The 22,950-nt window shown below is 31.3% G+C and overlaps 1 protein-coding gene across 2 annotated transcripts in view; it reads left to right on the forward strand.

Moving 5' to 3' along the window:
- LOC128855722 (elongation of very long chain fatty acids protein 7) overlaps positions 1 to 17,555 on the forward strand; it is a 71,304-nt gene extending 53,749 nt beyond the window's left edge. For both annotated transcript variants that reach the window (XM_054090869.1, XM_054090870.1), the window contains exons 3-5: positions 7,851 to 8,041; positions 15,192 to 15,435; positions 15,612 to 17,555. In XM_054090869.1, the coding sequence (XP_053946844.1) occupies positions 7,851 to 8,041; positions 15,192 to 15,435; positions 15,612 to 16,126 (950 nt within the window). In that variant the 3' untranslated portion in view covers positions 16,127 to 17,555. The remainder of the gene's footprint in view (positions 1 to 7,850; positions 8,042 to 15,191; positions 15,436 to 15,611) is intronic.
- The last annotated feature ends 5,395 nt before the right edge of the window (positions 17,556 to 22,950 follow it).

The raw sequence follows: 22,950 nt of genomic DNA on the forward strand, positions 1-22,950 counted from the left end.
AATTTTTTAAATTAAAATATGAAATAAATGAATTTGAAAATACGTTTTTAATTTAAATTTAATAACTAATAGTTTTTTTTTTAATAATAAAGCAAATTAAATATTTTTAAAACTAATTTAAAATTATTTTTAAATTAAAATAAAATTAATTTGGAAATAGTTTTTTAATTAAAATTAATAATTAATAATAATAGAAAATCTTAAAATATTTTCTGAATTTAAATTTAATATTCTGGCGCTTAAATCAAATACTAATCGCATAGATTTTTCGCTAAATTATTAAATTTTCGTCAAAGAAAATAAAAAAAATTTAAAATGGGCTTAAAGTAATTTTTTAATGGAAATAAAATTAATTTGAAAAAAAAAAATTATTAATTCAAAAAGACTTTTTTATTTAAATTTAATAATTAATATTTGTTTTAGTAATAAAGCCAATAAAAAAAGTATTTTTAAATTAGTTTTAATAAATAAAAAATTTAAATTGGTTTGAAAACATTTTTAAATTAAATTAATAATGAATTTTTTTTTAATAATAAAGCAAATAAAAAATTTTCTAAAATTACTTTTTTAATTTAAAGTTAATAATTAAAATTTTTTTTTAATAATAAAGTAAATAAAAAATTATCTAAAAAATAGTCTTAATAAATAAAAAAAAAAATAATTTGAAAGTCTTTTTTTAATTTAAAATTAAAAATTAATGATTTTCTTCATAATAAAAGCAAATAAAAACTTGAAAGTTAGTCTTAATAAATAAAAAATTAAAATTATTTAAAAATACATTTTTAAGTTTAATTTAATATTTATTTTTTTTAGTAACAAAGCAAATAGAAAAGTATTTAAAAATTAGTCTTAATAAAATAATATTAATTTTAAAATACTTGTCTTATATAAACTTACAAATTAATAATATTTTGATAATAAAGCAAATAAAACAAGTTTTAAATAAATTTTAAAATATTTTTTTAATTAAAATGAATTTAATTTTAAAATATTTGGTTCTTAATTTAAATTTAATAAGTGATAATAATTGAAAATCTTAAAATATATATTTAATTCAAATTTAATAGTCAACACTCTTTTTAATAATAAAGCAAATAAACAAATTTTGAAACTAATTTTAAAATAATTTTTGAATTAAAATAAAATTAGTATTAAAATGTTTGTTTTAATTTATGTGTAATAATTAATAATAATTGAAAATTTTAAAATATTTTTTAATTTAAATTTAATAGTTAAGAATTTCTATAATAACAAAGCAAACACCAAATTTTTAAAACTATTTTGAAAATAATTTTTAATTAAAATAACACTAATTTGAAAATACTTTATTAATATAAATATATTAATTAATAATACTTGAAAATAATAATGTCTGCTTTATTTAATAATTAATTAATTGTTTTAATAATTAATAATCGTTTTATAATAAAGAAAATAAAAAATTTTTAAGCTAATTTTAAAATATTTTTTTAATTTAAACAAAATTAATTTGAAAATAATTTTTCCATATAAATTTAATAATTAATAATTTTTGAAAATTTAAAAATCTTTCTCAGAGCTTTAGTTTTATATCAATAAAATTTTTTCGAGAAACAAAAATTAATAAAATTTCTTTAAAAATTAAATTTAAAAAAATGCGTGAACTACTTTTTACGTTACTTTGGCGCTTAGCTCAAATATTAGTCGCGTAGATTTTTCGCTTTATTTTTCAATTTTCATCACCGCAAATAAAAAATTTTGAAAACTAATTTTAAAATAATTTTTTAATAAAAGAAAATTAGTTTGAAAATAGTTTTTCATTTAAATTTAATAATTAATAATTTTTGAAAATTTAAGAATGTTTCTCAGAGCTTGAGCCTTTAGTTTTATTTCCAATAAATTTTTTTGAAAAATAAAAATTAATAAAATTTCTTTAAAAAACTAGAAAAAAAAAATTAATAAAATTTGTTTAAAAAACTAAAGAAAAAAAATTAATAAATTTAAAAAGAACATACACAAACTGCTTTTTACGTTACTTTGGGGCGTAGATCAAATTCCGGGTTCTTTAAAATTTTTGGTATAATTTGTTTCCATTAAATTTTAAAACTTACATCAGTGCATTCCTTTTATAACTTTATAGCAACATATTTCCAATAATGAAGCAAATGTACTTAAAAACTTCTAAACAAATCCATTTCGAATTAGAAGTTAATAGAAGTAGCAAACAAAGCGGTTGCCAAAAAACGCTGCTTTTTGAAATCAGGCACAACAAAACCAAGTTTTAAGGGCAATTCACATATCAGAGTAGACAACTTCGCATGAGCAGTTTACCATGCCAGCACAACAACAATATATACATATTTACCATCATAATTTACAAGTGATGCAATGCCATTTCGATTATTATATTTTATTCAGGATGCCAAGCACAGGCTGTCGATACCGGCCTTTTTGAAGACTTTTAGGCCAACAAATTGCTTTATTTTTTTTAACTAAGTTGACAGCAAAAAAAGGGATTTTTAGTTAAAAGGTCTACCATACGCGTTCAATGATAAAATGTCGCTATTTAACTGCGTCGAAAAAATCGAGCGCATACTTTTCGGTAGTCTATAATTTTGATCAGAATGGAATAAATTAATGCTTTCCAGCTTGTAAATTTCAATGAGTTATATTCATGGACTTTACAAAAGATTGTGGCCTAAGCGTAGTCCTAAGCTCGCGTTTCACGTGAAATGGCTGTCAAAATCTATACAAATTGCATTGCCGTGAAGTATCTATGCATGAAATTTCTTATGTATCGCATGGTAAAGTAAGACTCTGTTCACGCTGTGAAATCATCGCGTGACATGCCAAGAACATTTTTTCATACTGTCATTTGAAATTGAGCAAAAACACACAGTTTGTTCACTCACTGAGTTCGACATTTTTAGCGAAACGTCTACGGAAAGAGTGCAAGTAAATCTTTTTTATATTTTTTTGTATCAACAGATATGTGAATTAATTTGTTTAGAAACACTTTTCTTACCAAAATTCACAAATTGCTTCTGGGGCGATGCTCATAAATTTCACTTCTTCTCTCATTTGACAATTCAATTTGCTAGCAACATTTCACGGCAAATCAAATGAATGTTGCTGGATAAATTTCACGGCTTAATACATTCAACAAGTTGCTCAGCATGTTGCTCAACATGCTTCTCAACATTTGTGTCTTCACTATTGTTTATGAATTGCGTATAAGGAATTACTTCACGAGCTAAGCAATCATTGCCATAAATTTGGTTAGTCAAGAAAATTTTAACAAGTCTGAAACGAAATGTTATATAGGGTTTTCCAATAAGGGCAGATTGATAAATATAAATTTTAATTTTGTTTTTAAGTTGAAAGCATTTTTTTGTTTTAGGTTAGGTTAGGTTATGGTGGTAGTCGGTCTGCACGACCAACTCACTTAGACCTTACAGTACCGTTGTGATACCACTGTGCTACACGGGAACCTCATTTACCTTTCTTCGTGGAACCATTTTGTGGCTCTTATGAAACGTAGTATTGATGCCAACCCCACGCCATAGATCCGCGCGTGTATTTGCTATTAGATAATCTTATTAAAAATTACTATTTTCAAAAAATTTCTTTTACTTTGGAACGCCATTTGAATGTACATACATATGTATGTAGTATATGAAGTAAGAACGCAAATAACCCTACAACAAGACGACCGTCTTAGCTAATGCCTTTCGTCCTGTAATCTAATAGGACTATGAATAAGTTCGTGCGGTTTTTTTCGAAATTTGAAACTTTATTGACGTAAAATGGTTACAAATTTAATATTCAAAATATTGTCCATCGCTTACTACTACTTTTTCCCATCTTTCTGGCAATTCACGGATTCCCTTTGTGAAAAATTCGGTCGGTTTTGCCGCAATCCACGAATCGATCCATTTTTTGACTTCATCGTAATTACGGAAGTGCTGGTCAGCCAGGCCATGTTGCATCGATCGGAAGAGATAGTAATCGGATGGCGCAAGGTCTGGACTATACGGCGGGTGGGGTAGGACATCCCATTTGAGCGTTTCTAAGTATGTTTTGACCACTTGTGCAACATGTGGCCGAGCATTGTCATGTTGCAAAATAACTTTGTCATGTCTATCGGCGTATTGCGGCCGTTTTTCTCGCAGTGCTCGGCTCAAACGCATCAATTGTCGTCGGTAGACATCCCCCGTAATCGTTTCATTCGGTTTCAGTAGCTCATAATACACAACACCCAGCTGGTCCCACCAGATACACAGCATAACCTTCAGGCCATGAATATTCTGCGCCGACGTCGATGTTGAAGCATGGCCAGGGTATCCATACGTTGCCCGACGTTTTGGATTGTCGTAATGGACCCACTTTTCATCGCCAGTCACAATTCGATGCAAAAAACCCTTTCTTTTGTGCCGTTGAAGCAGTTGTTCGCATGCCATAAAACGGCGTTCAACGTCTCTTGGCTTCAATTCATACGGCACCCAATGGCCTACCTTTCGGATCATTCCCATGGCTTTTAAACGTTTGGAAATGGTTGATTGATCAACTCCCAAAGTTTTTGCAACCTCTTCTTGCGTTTGAGCCGGATCTTGATCGAGCAATTCCTCCAATTCGGTATCCATGAACTTTGGCGGCGCACCCTCGCGTTCTTCGTCTTCCAAGCCAAAATCACCACTTTTAAAGCGTGCAAACCACTTCTGGCACGTTCGCTCAGATAGAGCATGCTCACCATAAACTTCCACCAAGATACGATGACTTTCGGCTGCTTTTTTCTTCATATTAAAATAATGAAGAAGAATTCCCCGCAAAAACACATTATTTGGCACGAAATTCGACATTTTCAAGTGTGGTAAAAATATTGTTGTTTACGCTTCAAATAAAAAACTTATACTGACGTTTGTGCCTTACGACAGTAGCTCTCCAATGAATGTTTGGAAATGTGGATCGATGGAATAATAATCAAGTTACGCCATCTGTTGTAAAACCGCACGAACTTATAAATAGACCTATTAATTATTCATATTTATATTTGCAATAAATAAAAAAATAAGTAAATAAACCCTGTAACTATTATAGAAGCTTTATTTGTACCAATAAAACTAAGTCGGCTAAAATTTTAACTCACAAATACGAAAAGTTCGAAAAGTCAAAAAAGTTTTCGAGTGCAAATAAAAGTTCAATTTTGTCAATTCTATTGAAATCAAACTAATATTTTTTCTGTGAATTAAGAAATAATGTTTAACTCTAGATATATCAATAAGGATTTCTTAGGGCATTTGCTCTTGCCCAGATCTCTGTTGAAAGAAACCGATAACAAAAAAACGGGTGAAAAAATAAGAAAATTTTGATCATTAAATAAAAATGTGTAAATCTACATATGTAATTATAGATACATATACAGATAAGGAAAAGCTCTACCTATACCCCCGTATCTTGTATTTCTAAAATATTCGTAAGGTAAATTAATAAAGCGTTTGCATTAATAGTTAAAGGACCAAAAACAAAGTTTATTTACAAAACAAAAAGCTAACTCAAAAGCATAACAATAACAGAAATAACAAAAACAATAAAAAATTCATGAGAAAAAAGTCTACATACAGTGCTAAAAATAGAATACAATATTTGATTTCTTTTAAATAAATAAAAGAAAACAATATATTTTTTAAATATCTTGTAGGACCACCCTGGCCTCCAATAACCGCCTGAAGACGACGTGACATAGACATCACCAAATTCTCCGTAATACTGGGCGCAATTTCCGACCACGCCCGAGTTAGGGCAGTTGTCAATGCTTCACGACTACTGATATCATATTTGCGGGCAGATTTTTCCAAAACGTCCGAAATATGCTCAATTGGATTGAGGCCAGTTGACTGGGGAGGTGTTTTGAGCTGACTTGGTGCATGATAAAAGAGCGAGTCTCGAACAATATGCGCAGTATGCTTGGGGTCGTTGTGTTGTTGGAAAATCCATTGGTTTCCCAGGCCCAAGCTTTCCACAGATGGCTTCAGATTTTGTTCAAATATTGTCTTATACTGATATCAGTCCATAACGCCTTGAACAAAAACCAATCGACCAACTCCAGATGCCGCCATAGCTCCCCACACCACGTCACCAACCCATTCGGCTACGGCGGCTGCCATGTTTCACAGTAGGTATAATATTTTTGGAATCAAGTGCAGTATTCGGTTTTCGCCAAACCTTGTTTCGGCCGTCATTCCCGAAAATATTATACTTACTTTCATCAGTAAATATAACTTTCTGCCAAAAATCCATTCCTTTCTGTAAATGTGCCTTAGCAAAATCGAGGCGAAGTTGACGATTCTTGGCTGAAATAAATGGTTTGCTGCGTGCCACTGTGGGGGGTCAAAAAAATAGTCGGTTTTTGGGAATTATTTTTTGTAAGTAGGAATGATTATTCGAGGATCGGACAAAAGGCAATTCATTATATATACATATATTAAACTATGTTGATGTAAATTTTTATTAAAAAATATTTAAAATTGACAAATTTATGTTAATAAACGTAACGAGTTAAAAAAATGACGTCATCTGGTGGCTGCGATACAGCTATGAACAATCATATGAAATCAAAAAACCAAAATTTTTATTAATCTATATTATTAATCTATAGTGGCTATCGTTGTACGTAGCCTTTACTTTTTTTTTATTTTTAACAAAATGATTTTGATTTGAATTTCGATGTGTGTTTTTCACCATTTTTTTGATTTTCAACAGGCCCAAAAAATAGTTATTTTCAAAATTTAGAAAATCGACTATGTACTCGTACATTGGCTATTATTAATGCGATAACAAAAAATTTGAAAAAATATAATAAAAATCAGTTCATTAGTCTTCGAGAAATCGTTGGCACCGTATCAAAAAAAGTCGTTTCGAGAAAAACGCGTTTGAAATAAAGCATCGTATCGTAAGCGCTACGGGGTCGAACCGACGGGTGCTCACTTAAGTGCATATAGAATCGGGAATAAAGCAAATTTCGTTTTACAATTTTTATCACATGTTCTTGAGTAGCTATACTAATTTATGCAATAAAATAATCGATTTTTTTGAATTTTCACAGTGGCATTCCCCCTTAAAGCCGCTATCATGCAAAACGTTTAATACTGTTCTTGATGAAACAGTTATATTCGAACATCTTGCAAGGTATTCGGCTAGTTTTGGGGCACTTGTTTTTGGATCTTTGTGGACTTCTTTAAGGACACTACTGTCTTGCAAGCTTCTGCGGCTTTCCAGATCTTGGCTTGTTTTCGGTACTGTTGGTTTTTTTTATAGTTTTTGACAATAGTTTGCACTGTACAGCGACTTAATTTTACTATTTCAGCAATTTCTTTGTTGCTGAATTTCTTTTCTATTTGCCATTTTTAAAGTTAAACGTGTTTTACAAACCACTTTCGGAATTTAAATAATTGTAATGTTTGACAGATAAAGCAAATCAAGAAAACAAACGTGGTTTTCCCCTTTAAATTCTTCATTTTCCTATGTATTTTAAGAGTTGCCAAAGCTGTATGTAGACTTTTTTTCCACCGATTACTATGTTTATCGCCAATAGTTTATAAATTACTAATATTTTCAAACTTTTTTTTTCTTCCAACATTCTTAACTATTAATGTCGTAAACATTGACCTCAAAATTATGTTGAATATTATCACTAGTTCTCTAGAAGTTCAAAATAGTAGGGTGTATGTAGAGTTTTTTCCTTAACTGTACATACATATGCAAATACTTACTTCACACGATTGACAGCTTACACTTCTTCACTTTTTGCCAGAAAAGGCCCTCTATTGGTTTTATGAATTGCAGAAATAACACCGCTTGTGACTTTCTTACAGATGCGACGGTGGATAGCTGGTTTTTGATGAGCTCACCCGTTCCGGTTGTCTCCATCGTGGGACTCTATCTGCTTTTTGTACTCAAAATCGGACCCGCGTATATGCGAGATCGCAAGCCGTATGATTTGAAGAAAGTTATGGTGGCCTACAATGCATTTCAAGTTTGCTTTTCCATTTGGTTATGTCGCACGGTAAGTACTCAGTAATAAATAACTCTTAGAATATAAACACACACTAAATTAGTTGAAATGGTTAAATTAAGTATCTCAGAATGACTTTAAACGTTTGGCATAAAGTTTGGTTTACAGAAAGTTACATTTTTAGGGTTTGATGACATTAAACAAATTCCATAGGCTGTCAAAAATTTTAAACCAAAAACCAGCCTAGACTTTTCTGAATATCTTTGATTCATTGAATGCGAATCTGAACGTTGAATATCCCCACACGTCCGGTTTAGAAAGGCAAAACTATTAGTTTGGGGAATGAGTTCGTAGCGTTTTTACCCAAGACTTGTATTTATACAAAAAACAATAATTATATCAATAAGTTAATCAATGATATACCCGCCATTGATGCTTACACACTCTTCCCACCTCTCGACCAATTTGTGATGCCGTTCCGCAAAAAAATCGCCTGGGCTGGTCTTAAAGCAGGTATTGAGCCAGTTTTTAAGGACCTCTTTGTTAGCGAAAGTAACGCCATTCATATGGTTAGACAGGAAGCGGAAAAGATGGTAATCGGTTGGTGCAAGGTGCAGAGAAGACGGTGGATGCTGAAGGACCTCCCATTCGAGCTTTTGGAGTGCTTTGATGACTTGTGCAACATCGGGCCAGGCGTTGTCGTGAAGGAGTATTGTTTGACCATGCGGATAAGGTCTTTTCAGCCGAATAGTCCCTCACTCACGCGGTGTAGCTAGGCAATGTAGAGCTCCTTGTTGACCGTGGCATGCTTTTCGAGCATTTCCCAGTGCACCATTCCCTTCCAGTCGTACCAAACACACATCAGTATCTTCTTTGAATGTAGATCCGCCTTGACTCCCGGCTTTGGCGTATTTCCTGGAGCCACCCACTCCTTTCTTTGCTTCATATTAGGCACCATTTCTCATTTCATTCATCTCGCATGACGATTCGATACAAAAAGCGCTGTTTATGAGCGCATGTTGCTCGATGGCGGGCGAGATGCTGAGAAGCAATTTGAAAGCGACTTTCTTGGTTTTTTTTCGTTGAGCTCGTTGAGCACGCAGGCTCCCAATTTTTCGGTAAATCCTATTGAATAAAGGTGATTGAGAATAGTTTTATGGTCACCTTTAATTTTTTCCGCCAATTCACGATTAGTTTGGCGACCGTTCCCTTTCAAAAGTGATTTGAGACGTTATTCATCGAATTCAGAAAGCCTTCCGCTGCGGGACGTGTTGACGTCAAAGTCGTCATTTTTGAAGTTTGCAAACCATTTCTGTACTGTAAACTCGCCTATGACACCTTCTCCATTTACTTCGCAAATGTCCCGGGCTGCTTCGGCAGCTTTTTGACTCGATGAAAAGCAAAGAAGAGCAGGTGCCGAAAGTTTTGATTCTTGCCTCCTGGGTATTCCATTTCTAAGGCTCAAAACTAATGAAAATTAAATAATTCGAAACTACAATTAACATAGTTTCTTAGAGCAGAAAGAGTTCTATCGCATGAATTCTTCGCCTTTACGAAACAGCAGGCAAATCGTTGTAAAATAAAATAAAATATTATATAAAAACGCTATGAACTTATTCCCCAACGTAATATTTACTATTTTTGGTTATGTTTGAGGTTAAATAACATCATGAGGTATATATTTTTTTAATGCCCAAAAAATACCAAAAAATTCTCAAAAATCAATGTACCTTTTATTGATTTTAAAAGTGCACTTTATTTTATCAGAAGTTAATGAGCTATGTAAACGAATTTTTCTTAAGATTTCTCATCACTAAATGAGCAATTTTGATAAAAATTTTCTGAATTTTTTTTTTAATTTCCACAAATTTTTGAAACTTGGAATTAACAATGTTTTATAAAAAAAATTACGCGGCGACATAGACATTTTTATTTTAAGACATTTTTACAAACAAAACAAAAAATAGTCAAAAATAAAATAAAAAAATAGTAATACATAGATTGGCGCTTACAAAGTTAACAGATTTAGCTGAAACGAAATAGTGAATCTACTGCGTCTATTTGGAATGGTAGTTTTCAAATGAGGTTTTCAAGGCAAAAATATTTTCTGTTTACAATGGCAGCTCCACTTTTGTTTTGAGCAGAGTTCAAAACATTCGTCTTAGTTAATTTTTATTTGCATATACACACACACAGCCACATGCATATTTGCATAAATATTGTGTAGTGTATGCGAGAATTTTTGTTTACAGCAACTCTGTTGTTTAGCAGGTGTTGTAACAGCCTTTTGGCGTCCATAAAATACTTACACAGATACTCGTAGACTTGTGCTCGCATAATTAAGTCAGTTAATTAAAAAATTAGTTTTTAATTATTAATCAAAAAATTATTTTTTAATTAAAATAAAATTAATTTGAAATTACTTAATTTAAATTTAATAATTTTTTGAATAGTAACGCAAACAAAAAATTACTACAAATTGGTCTTAATAAAAAAAAAAAAAAATTAAGTTAATTTCAAAATATTTTTTTAATTTAAAATTAATAATTAATGATTTTCTTCATAATAAAAGCAAATAAAAGATTAAAAGTTAGTCTTAATAAATATGAAAATAGAAAAAACTAAATAAATAAAAATATATTTTCAATTTAAATTTAATAATTAGTACTTTTTTAATAATAAAGCAAAAAATTAGGTTTTATAAAATAGACTATTAATTTCAAAATATTTTCTTAATTTAAATTTAAAAATTAGTAATATTTTTATAAATTAAGCAAATAAAAAAATTTTAAAATTAAAAAAAAATTTTATTAAAATAAAAGGAATTTTAAGATATTTTTTAAATTTAAATTTCTTAATTTAAAATTTTAAAATATTTTTAATTCAAATTTATTAGTTAATAATTTGTTTAATAACAAAGCAAAAAACTAAAATTTTAAAAATTAGGTTTTATAAAAAAGACTATTATTTTGAAAATATTTTCTTAATTTAAATTTAAAAATTAGTAATATTTTTATAAATTAAGCAAATAAAAAAATTTTAAAACTTAAAAAAAAAAAAATTTAATTAAAATAAAAGGAATTTTAAGATATTTTTTTAATTTAAATTTATTAATTTAAAATTTTAAAATTTTTTTAATTCAAATTTATTAGTTAACACGTCTTTTAATAAAAAAGCAAAAAACTAAAATATTTAAAAATTAATGTTTCTAAAAAAACAACAATTAATTGCAAAATATTTTTTTAATTTAAATTTCAAAATTAGCAATTTTTTTAATAATAAAGCAAATAAAAAAAATTTAAAACTAGTTAAAAAAATAAAATAAATTTTAAGATGTTTTTTTAATTTAAATTTGTTAATTGAAAATTATAAAATATATTTTGAATTCGAATTTAATAGTTAACAAGTTTTTTAATAATAAAGGAAAAACAATATTTAAAAATTTGTTTTTATAAAAAAACCAATTAGTTTCAAAATACTTTTTCAATTTAATTTATTTAAAAATTAGTAATTTCTTTTATAATAAAGAAAATAAAACAATTTTAAAACTAATTTTAGACTAATTTTTTTATAGAAATAAAATTAATTTTAAGTTTTTTTTTAAATTTATTAATTGAAAATTTTAAGATATTTTTTGAATTTAAATTTAATAATTAACATATTTTTTATTAATAAAGCAAGTACAAAATTTCTTGAAAAAAATTTCTTAATTAAAATAAAACTAAAAAGAAAATATTACGCGTTTTTAAATTTAATAATTAATAATTATTTTAATATTAAAGCAAATAAACCATTTTTAAAGCGAGTTTTGAAATATTTTTTTTAATTCAAATAAAATTAATTTGAAAATAATTTTTCCATATAAATTTAATAATCCATAATTTTTGAAAATTTCAAAATGTTTCTCAGAGCTTGCACTTCAGTTTTATGTCAATAAAAATTTTTCGAGACACAAAAATTAAAAAATCTATAAAAAAATTAAAAAAAAAAATGTATGAGCTAGTTTTTACATTACTTTTGTGCTTAGCTCAAATACTAATCACGTAGATTTTTCGCTAAATTTTTAAATTTTCCTCAAAGCAAATAAAACTAATTTTAAAATAATTTTTTAAGAAAATAAAATTAGTTTGAAAATAGTTTTACATTTAAATTTAATAATTAATAATTTTTGAAGATTTACAAATGTTTGCCAGTGTAGCTTTTTACAATATTCGAAATATTTTTTATGCAAATTTTTTTTGGTGGATTTTTTATAAAATTATTGTTCATTATCAATAAAAAACCCAAAAAAGGTAAGTTCCAAGCGTTGAAGAAAATTCACAAAAATTCAAAAAATTTCTTTCATATAAAAGCCATACGAACATATGCCTTATGGAAGAAAAAAAGACGTTGTAGGAAAAAAAAATTCAAAAATTAAAGCAGTGTTTGTGGACTTTAAACTTCAACTTTGTTATATTAAAACTGAATGGTTTTGCATGCCGAAAAACTGAATGCCTGCCGAAGATCGACCGCTGTTAGAAAGCAGTTCTTCAACCATTTGGTGTTTCTTGCCTGGAGATCGAAACTCAGGCACTTCCGAATGGTAATCATTAAAAAGTTGATAATTTTGATGACAGTTTTGTGATATTTCTTAATTTTTTGCGATTTTTTTTACAAAGTAGAAACCCTTGATTTTTAAGGCTTTCGTTATACAATAAACAAAATTAAAAAAAAAACTTACGAAAAAATTTTGCATAAAAACTATTTCGAATATTGTAAAAAGATGCAGTGGCTCTGAAAAAAAATTGTATTTCTTTTTTCAAAGTTTTTAATTTTTTTTTTAGTTTTTTGAGATTATCTCAAAAACGGGAGCCAATTTGAGTATTCTGGCTTCGGATTCGGATTCAGTGCGAAAAAATACGTCGGAATACACTAGTCTAATGTCTTGGACATGACACTTTTTTTTTTTTGTGTGCCTGTGTTATTACAAATAGTTACATATTAAAAAAAAAAACAAAGTTTGAGTGATTTCTTCCTTTAATTCGAGAGCTCACACCAGAATGTGTGACCCCTGCGGATTTAGTGAATTGTATAAAAAATGTTTAAATTGTAGTTAAACAAGTAATCTTTCGTTTCTTGTATTTAGTTCGTATTTAATTCTTAATCATAACCAGAAAATATGCAACATTTTTTTGCCAATAAAAATTAAATCTGAATTAAAGGAGGATTTTTCGCAATTCGTATGACTATCAGACTTAGAAGCAGTAAGCCAACTTAAGACGAATTACATATATTACACTAGCAAATACCCGGCATGCGTTGCTCAGTCATTAAGGCAAAGTATTTATGTATATTAGGGTGGGTCGATTTGTTCTTAATATAAAGAACTGATTTTGTTTCGTCTACTGAAATATTCTATTGGCAATTCTGAACAAAAAAGTCCTGGAAGCATAGCTCTGAAATATATTTCGAGCCTCCTTATTGCTAATTTTAGTTATTAATTCTAGACAATTGGTTTTTGTTTTTATTTTGTCAAATCTTTTTAGAAGAAACTGCTTGTAACTGGTTTTCGGGTTAGAGAAATTTATTCTTCGATGTTTGTTTTTCTATAAATCAACTGCTAATGAGTATTTTTAAAGGAAAACCCCGATTTTCTATACTTTCAACATTTTCTTTAACAAAATAAATAAAAATACAAAATTATCTGAGATTAATAACTAAAATTAAAAATGAAATTTTAGAGCTATGCTTCTATGAATTTTTTTGTTCCAGTAGAAAAATCAATCGCCATAACAGAGTAGATAAACATTGTTTTTTCTCCTGATTAGTCTTTTGTGGATTACAGGATCTCTATAAGGCTTCTCCAACGCACGCGATTAGATGCTATCGTCTAGGCATTGTCGCAGCTTGCATTTATGGAAGCTAAGCCATGCAGGATGGATATTTGCCAGGTGTTCTTTGACCGGCTGCGGCTTCTGCTTCCCTGATGTTTCCAATTTAGAGCCATTCTCGAGATGCTGTAGGGCGGTTATCTGAAACTGTGGCCTATCCAACTTCAGTTCCTGCATATTAGCTGGGCTCTTCTTTCTTTTGCCTCCAGCGTTCTTCGTTACTTATTTTATTGCGTTTGGTGTTACTGGAATTTTGCGAGTTTGCCTAAATTTTCCATAAGCACCCAAATACAGCGCCCTTGGCTTGCTCAATCTGTTGTTGACGTCCTTCTCTGGTTTCCCTTTCGCTGCTATTGGGCAGCCCACTTCTTTGCCATCTATGAAATTTTGTGCGATAGCAAAAATATATCGTCAGCAAAGTCCGAATCCTCTAGTTGTGTGGTGATAAACCATGTAATGCGACAGATAAAAAATGTAACCCACCCTAATGTACATATATACATATTAAAGAGTGGTGAGCAGCACAATAATGACTCAGCAGTTATATAAATCGGAGGGCATACATTATTAATTTTTCATTTTTGCTTTCCCTGTCGTTTGTCTCACGGCGAACGCGCACATAAAAACTGTTCTGTTTGTTTTCCAAATTTTTATAGTAAAACACATAATTGATAAATTTGATTAATGCATTTTATGCAAAATTTATTAATGATAATAAACATTTCGCCTTTGCATAACGAAAAAGAGTACTTGAATCGGATGAGCGATTTTTGATTTGCTGGAGTTTGAAAATTTTCTTCCCCTTCCATCCCTTCATACAATTCTCACCTCCTTTTGATTCACCTTCAGTCCCTCGAAAGCAGAAGGACTATTATTTCCTTGCCTTTTGTGTAAGGCCCCGCATGATTGCTAGGTACTCAATTTCCAATTCCTGTGAGAACGTTTCGTTTTAATTTTCGTTTGTACCTCAATACCCATAGAACGAAACACACAAGAAATGCCCCATTAGTGCGTTCACTTCTAGAAGTCAATGAGATTTCAAATGCTATTTTGCTTGATTTTTATTTGCCCAAGAATGTGTTTTCTAAATTATTGAATTCAATTTTAATTTAGTGCTTTCTGTACTTAGTTCTATGTTATCGTTTTAGCCGATGAAAACCTTTGCAGTTCATTGACTTTTTGAAATAAATAAATAAATTTTGACAGTTTACGAGGTATTTTAGAGAGTTTTTTTAGAGTTTAGTTGCATACTTCTATTTTATTTTTTTATTAATAATAATTTTCAGCATTCGTTTATTTCCCTGTAATATATTTCTCACTTTTCTTTACAGTCTATCAACGAAAGTAATGTAGCCGCCTCGATTCTCTCGAAAAAATGCGAAATTGTACGCAACCGTGAGCAGAATTTGATGCTTTACTCGGGCGCTTGGTATTATTTCTTCTCGAAGATTATTGATCTATTGGATACCACCTTCTTTGTGTTGCGTAAAAAGCAAAAGCAAGTCTCGTTTTTACATGTCTATCATCACACCATAACCGCGCTCTTCTCCTGGGGATATCTGAAGTATGCGCCTGGTAAGTGCAAGAAATAAAATTAGGTGAATTTCACAATTCAGTGAAAATGGACTGGCACCAGGGCATTTGTTAATTATGTTACCATAGTCATTTGCACTTAATTGTGACTTGCGCTAATGCTTTCTCGGTTAATTTCTAACATTCATTTTATTTATTTTTTTATTTTTCTACTTTAGGCGAACAAGGCGTCATTATTGGCATTCTCAACTCTGGCGTACACATCATCATGTATTTCTATTACATGGTTGCCGCCATGGGTCCGCAATACCAGAAGTACCTGTGGTGGAAGAAGTACATGACCAGCATCCAACTCATCCAATTCATACTCATTTTGGGCTATATGATTATGGTTGCCGCCAAGGGTTGCAACATGCCACGAGCGCTCACTTTCTTCTTCGTCGGCAATACGATAATCTTCTTGTACTTGTTCGGCGATTTCTACCGCAAGACCTACAATACGCGAAAGGCGGCAGCTGTAGCTGCAGCTAATGGCCGTGCAAATGGTCATGCCAATGGCTATGCCAAGGCTTATGCAAATGGACATGCGAATGGTTCAATAGCTGGTCGCGCATTGCTGGCGGCTGCTGGGGGTATGGGTTGCAAGCCGAATTCGTTGCTGGCTCATGGGGATGAAATGAAACGTTTGATCGATGTGAATAACAATCACGTCAAGCTGGCGAAGGGCGAATGAGTGCGCGCAAAGTAACGGGTAGAGTAGTTGAAGATGAAGTACAAGGGTGCAGGGGTAATATGAATATGGGAATGGAGGTGCATACATACGCTGATGGGAGAGATGATTAGATGGAGTTTATAAACAAAAGGTTTTTACACAACAAAATTATCGCCTTAGAAATATTTTACTTGGAATGTAGTTTTTAAAGGGAGTGAAATTTAGTCAAATATTTACTTAAAAAAATTCTGCACCAAAGCGGTAGATGTTCTGAAATCAACTTAATTTAAAGTAAAGCAAAAAATTAAATTTATAACTTTTCGTACACTTCTTGCTAATTGAAGTTCCATAATCCGCTAATAGTAGATCTGAGCACACAAAAATTTACAATTTTTCTTTTTTTATTAAAGGTGGTATTGGTAAATCAGCTGATTTGTTTTTTTTCTTTTGCTGTGTCCATGTGGCTGTCAGCTCAGAATGAAACAAGGCGAATTCATTATTTGTTTTGTAGTTTCCCAACACATTGTTGTTGGTCTAGTGCCACCACCTTTAATGAATGCGCCTTGGAGCGGCTCTTGTCTTCAAAGAAAATAATTTTCAATATTCTATTCCAGTGTGAAGCTCAAAATAGTACAGGTTTTCATTGTTGCTGCAGTACAATAAACATAATTTTTGTTTTTGAGAAAAAAACTTTTTTTTTGAGAGAAAAAAATTTCAGAAAAAAAAAATAAAAATTAGGCTTCATACACAGTATAAATACATACATACATATTTCAATAGCATTAAGTAGAAATAATTTTAAACCTTATTTTATATTTTAAAGCATATTGTGAGAGTCTTTTGGGGGGTTTTGTAGAATTTAGTACTTACAAATTATCTGCTTACATACTTTTCTAGTACTATAAAATGTGTATTAGTCAAGAAAATGTTTGACAAAACAAAAAAGAAACAAAAAACAAAAAAAAAAAAACAAAAAACAAAAAGAAAAACCTAAAACCGTTATAGAATGGGATGACCGCTTTCTGTTTTGTTTCAGTGCGCGTGTGTGTGTGAATGTTAAAATGTGTAAATATATAATGAACGATTTTTAGAAAATGGAGTTGCAAAAGTCGTAAAATATGTAGTTTTCGTACAAAAACAAACAACAAAAAAAAAAAAAACATAATCAAACTATACCAAAATTTTCCCTGCAACTGCAATTCCGATCAACTCCATTTAATTTTGTATGAGTTTGCTTGTTTTCTTGGTAGAAAGCGTCGATCCCATTTACTTATTTACCTTAAACATAAATTACGTAAGAAATAAATATATAAATATGCATTTAGGGTTTCCTTAACGAATTATAAATTTATTTAAAGCACATTGCTGAATATTTGTATGCTTATTTGTAACTTACTTATGTTTTCTGATAGAAATAAACGAAAATTTTATTACCGAAAATTAAAAAAAAAATGTAAAAAGTTTTGTTTTTATTAGTTGTAAACTGGGGTGTAAAAGGAAGTACATTTTTTAAACATTTTTTTCATTTATTGTTTAGCAAACTAAAGTTTTTCCGAATATTGCGTAAAAACATGAGGGGGAGCACCACTGTGAACGCGTGAAATTTAAGTGATTTTCATTAATTTTTTTTTATAAGTAGGAATGATTATTTGAGGATCGGATCGGATGAAGTGTTACCAACTTCCCACTGCTTGTATCTGTAAAACAGCTCATGACATCAACATCAAAATTGTTCTAATGACAGTTCGATTTATTGTTTATAAGCCATCAAAAGCATTTGCGTCTCAGTTTTGTTGAATTTTTTTTCTGTGATGGAATTCAAACGTAATAGTGCAATTGCGTTATATTTGGCTGGAAAATCACAACCAGCCATTGTTCGTGAGCTCAGTCACTTCAAAGTGAATAAAATGTTTGTGTAGCATTGCAAAACGCTATGGAGGTGGACCAAATATACCGCAACAATGCCAGAAATGGTTCGGAAAGTGAAGGCTCGATTTGAACGAAATCCACGTCGAAGTGGAAGAAAAATGGCCGAAGAACTGAAAATATCGCAAGACAGCATTCGACACATTTTGAAAAATGAGCTCAAGGTCAAGGCTTAAGTTCCAAAAAGCACACGATCTTTCACCCCAGAAAAAAAAAGTTCGGTGCGAATGAGCAAAGGAGTTGTTGCGCTTGCACGAACGTAGCGAATTTCCTAACATTGTTTACTGATGAAAAAAATTTCCCAATTGAGCAGTTCCTAAACACTCAATTCGATCGTGTTTACTTGACCGAATGCTCATACGAGAATTTGAGGCTACGTATGGCCACTCGAAGCAATTTCCCATCGCAAGTAATGGTTTGGGCCGCAACGACCGCTGATGGGCGCTCTCCAATCGTTTTAATCGAGCCTGGTGTCAAAGTGAATGCGACTTATTATCGGGAAAATGTTTTAGAAGCTGCTTTAGAGCCGTGGATACGCAAACATTTCGGTCGTTTACCATGGACGTTCCAACAGGACTCGGCACCGTCTCATAAAGCTCGTGTGAACCAAGAATGCTTAAAAACTCATGTTCCACACTTCATTTCGTCCACACAATGGCTTTCGAATTCGCCAGACGCAAATCCGATGGACTATTCCATCTCGTCCATTTTGGAGAGCAAGGTGAGGACTAAAAAATATGCCAGTATGGATGCGCTGAAAAAAGCGATTAAAAGAGAATGGGCCAAAATAGCTAAAGATCACATTCGTGCAGCATTCAACTCATTTTTTGACCGTTTCAAGGCTATAGTCAAGGCAAAAGGTGGTCATATCGAGCCAAAGTGAATATAGTATGTATATTAAAATTGTAGCCATTTTTGAACAATTTTGACTTTGAAATCAATAAAAACTAATTTCACACAAAAAAGTTATGGTGTTTGAATAGGCAACACTTTATATCGTTAAGCCTGTATACATCAATGGCTATTGTCGTACGTGGCTGTTTTTATTTTTATTTTTTTTAGAAAATGGTGCAGGTTTGAAAAATAAGTTTGTGTTTTTACCCTTTTTTTGTTTTCGAAAGGCTTGAAAAAATAATATATTAATTTTTGGAATTTTTAAAAACGGCTATGTACGACTGTAGCCAATATATGTATAAAAATTAAAAAAAAAAATTAAATCGGTTCATAAGTCTTCGAGAAACCGAGGCCACTGGGTTCAGAAAAGGCGTTTTGAGAAAAACGCGTTTAAAGTTTTCATTGGCTGTTGTAACTAACTCACTACCTGCACTTATTGTATTGGGTATAACTTCGTAAAGATTTTCAAGATTTCAAGTTAAATTTTTTTACATATTTTTGAATATATCTACTTTAAGAAAATGAAAAAAAAAAAATTAATTTTTTTGAAAAATCACAGTGGCGTTCCCCCTAATTGAGGTTCACATAAAAGATTGAAGAAAGCTACTCAATAATAAAGACTGATCAGATTGGAGGTAGTTTTTTCAATAGGGTTTGTTTGACAGATCACGCGTGATTGCTGTCAAAGTAAATACGTAATTTTTTCCAGTATTCATTGACATATTATCATGGAAAGATTCCCGTCTCAACAACATTCACAAATCTTAAAATTGTATTACGAAAATCGACGCTCTGTGAAAAGTGTTCATCGCGCGCTCAGGCCAACTTATGGTGTTTAGCGACGAGGCCCATTTTTGGCTGAATGACTACGTCAGTAAGAAAAGTTTCCATATTTTCAAGAACAGCCATTACATCCACTGAAAACAACAGTTTGGTGCGACCTATAGGCTGGAAGAATCATCAAACTCCTGCTTTTACAAAGCACTGCTCGGCACGAAGTCGACACGAAGTCGACACGCGCAAGCAATGCTGCCAAATTTCAAATTCTCAGTGTATCGACACCGTATAAAAAATTTGAATTCGGCGAATAAGAAAGATAATACAATAGTATGTTGTCGCAGAAAGGAAAGAGTGCCAACAAAGCTCGGCAGCTCACAGCTTTTTCCTGGTCGTCGTCATCTGGTGAAATACTTCCAAAGCATGCCCAACTTCGGTAGAGACACTGGAATAATAAGGGGGTTTCCAATAACAGGTGTTATTTTGGTATTCAAAGAAAAATGATATTTTTTAATATAAATGATCGGATGTTAATTTCATTATAAAGAGGAAGATACGCCGTTAATAGTGGAAAATAACATCAGGCAAATGACCACCACGACCACGCTTAGAGGACAATATCCTTTTCATGAAATTTTCCATAACCGAATTGCAAAGTGGCTGCCCTATGTCCTCGATAGCCTCACGAATTCCATCTTTGAAGTCTTGAATCGACCCTGGGCTATTGGCGTAGACCTTCTCTTTCACGTGGTCTCAAAGGAAAAAGTCCCAAGATGTTAAATCACAAGATCTCGGTGGCCAATTGTGATCACCTCTTCGAGAGATAACTCGGTCCGGAAACTTTTCCCGTAAAAGATCATTGGTTTCGTTGCTTGTGTGGTACTTAGCGCCATCTGGTTGGAAATAAACGTTGTCCAGATCAATATCATCCAATTCCGGAGATAAAAAATCGTTAATCATTTCTCGATAGCGCAAACCATGCACCTGTAACACCTGTTATTGGAAAACCCTTTATTTCGAAGCCAGCGCCGCTTAGGGGGTAATATTTTCAATGCAGGCAAAAATTCAGGTTTTAGCCTGTTCAGAAAATTACTTAACTTATAATTTCTGGAGATTATCGCGTTTAAACAGATAAACTTTTTAAAAATGAGCTTAATAACTAACACATGGGCTGAAAAGTTTTGGGCAAATACATAGATGGCACTAGTTTTATTGCATTCATATTTTTTTCAGTTGGTACTAACCTTCATTAGCTCGTGAGTTATTGTGCCAATAGTGACGCTACTTTTGTCATTTAAAAAAAAGTATCAAAAAGAATTTCGTGTTGTAATTTTACACTGCTTCTTGATGGGGAAAAATACCGTTAAAGCGAAGTGCTTTGAAAAGTGTTATGCAATATTATATTTTGAAGAAACGTCGACCCCAGTGCCTCGCCGTCTCTTTCTTCTCTACATAGGTTGGCTGGCAGCAAAAATGGAAGTCCCCCGTATGTTTGCTTAAACCAAAAAAAAAAAAAAAAAATACTAATATATGTTTTATAATACCCTGCATATATTTGTATAGTATTAAGTATATGATATTTTAGTTTTTATAAAAATGCAATTTCTATATTAAACCAGATTTATATTTATCTAAGAAATTAAGAATTTGATAGGTCAAAATAACGATATTAAACTGATTCCATAAAAATATCTGCTGTTCAACAAAAAACTCCATAAAAAAGTTGACATTTACGCATAAAAAAATAAGAACACATACAAATGCAGTTTCATCACTCCATGGCCTTGATTTTGAAAACTACGGAGCTGGTAAAACAAGAACAGCCAAGTGCATCCTCAACAGCTCAAAACCCGTCTAAAGGTGATATGATTAAAATATTGTTTTTTATTGTTTTGTTAAAAAGTTATATTGTATATTATGCAATATATTTATGCTTATTTTTATGCTTTATTAAAATTATTTATTGATTAGCATATAAATGATATTATAAAAATAGAGAAATTGTCATGGTAGTGATGGCGTTAGAGGTTTGGCTGATAATTGCCAAAATCTAAATGATTCTTTATATATTATTTGTACATCATCGGCAGGAAAAGCTTTTGCAAGCATAAAATAACTGAATTTATTAATATTTAATATTAAATTATTTTTAGAGTGAACGCCATTATTATCAGAGAAAAAAGTTAAATGCACACAAAGACCAGCTGAATGATATTTTATGGAAATTTTATTCACAAGAATTGAAAAAGGATTAAACATTCCAAATGCTGCACAAGGTTTCTTCTACATAAATACATATTTCGATACTATGAAGTTCTTAGAATAGGAATATCGTTCACAGTTGATCAGTCTGAACGAGGAAGTAAGTAGTCGATTTTTGTTTTCACAAATTGTGCAGAAGGCTGAACTACTCTGTTCATCTCAAAGTATTACGCAGATCTTCAATACCGAACTTACTGATGACCTCGAAATTAATACGATTTCAGTAAGATCTGTAGACATAAGAAAGAGATATAATGCATTCAACACTTACTCTGGACTAGAATACATAGAAGACATTTTGTGGATCCACATCTTAGAGAATTTGCTCAATATAGTATAGGCACAGGCTCAGTGGAAAATAATTGGTTCGCAATTTATTTGGCTGGCTTGACAATTGCACTCTTCCTAATCTAATTTAACAAATTAAAGTAGGTCTACAATAACTCTTTAATTCCTACAAATTCACAATATTTGCAATAGATATATGGATCCCAAATATTATTTACTCTTCTTTCCTTAAGATTATCATATTAAGTTTTTATGTAGTTACTTCAGTCGCAGTTGATATGCCAAGATCACGATGAACGCCGCTATTCCTTATATAGTATGGTGCGTTTACTATGCTTCGCAGGATTTTGTTTTGCAGACATTGAATAGAGGCTTGTGGCTAGCGCATTCCCAAAATTGCATGCCGTAAGTCCAAACCAGCCTTAGTGTGATAAGCTTGAGCGCCTACCAATGAGATAATAAAGTTTATTGAATTTCAAGTCAAGCTCTTCTCGTTTTTTCTTGACAAGAGCTTTTCATCGCAGCTTGGCTTCAGGTGTTATACCCCAGCTATTTGGTCTCGTTGAAGTATAGGATTATCGACGCATCGAAGAAAATTGACTTGTAAGTATCGTGTTTTAAATGTTGCAGTTACTTGCTGATTTGCTGAAGATCCGGCTTAACTCTCGGCTTTGGCGTATCTCCTGGAGCCCGCACTC

Source organism: Anastrepha ludens, chromosome 2 (genome assembly GCF_028408465.1).
Source record: "Anastrepha ludens isolate Willacy chromosome 2, idAnaLude1.1, whole genome shotgun sequence".
Classification (NCBI taxonomy): domain Eukaryota; kingdom Metazoa; phylum Arthropoda; class Insecta; order Diptera; family Tephritidae; genus Anastrepha; species Anastrepha ludens.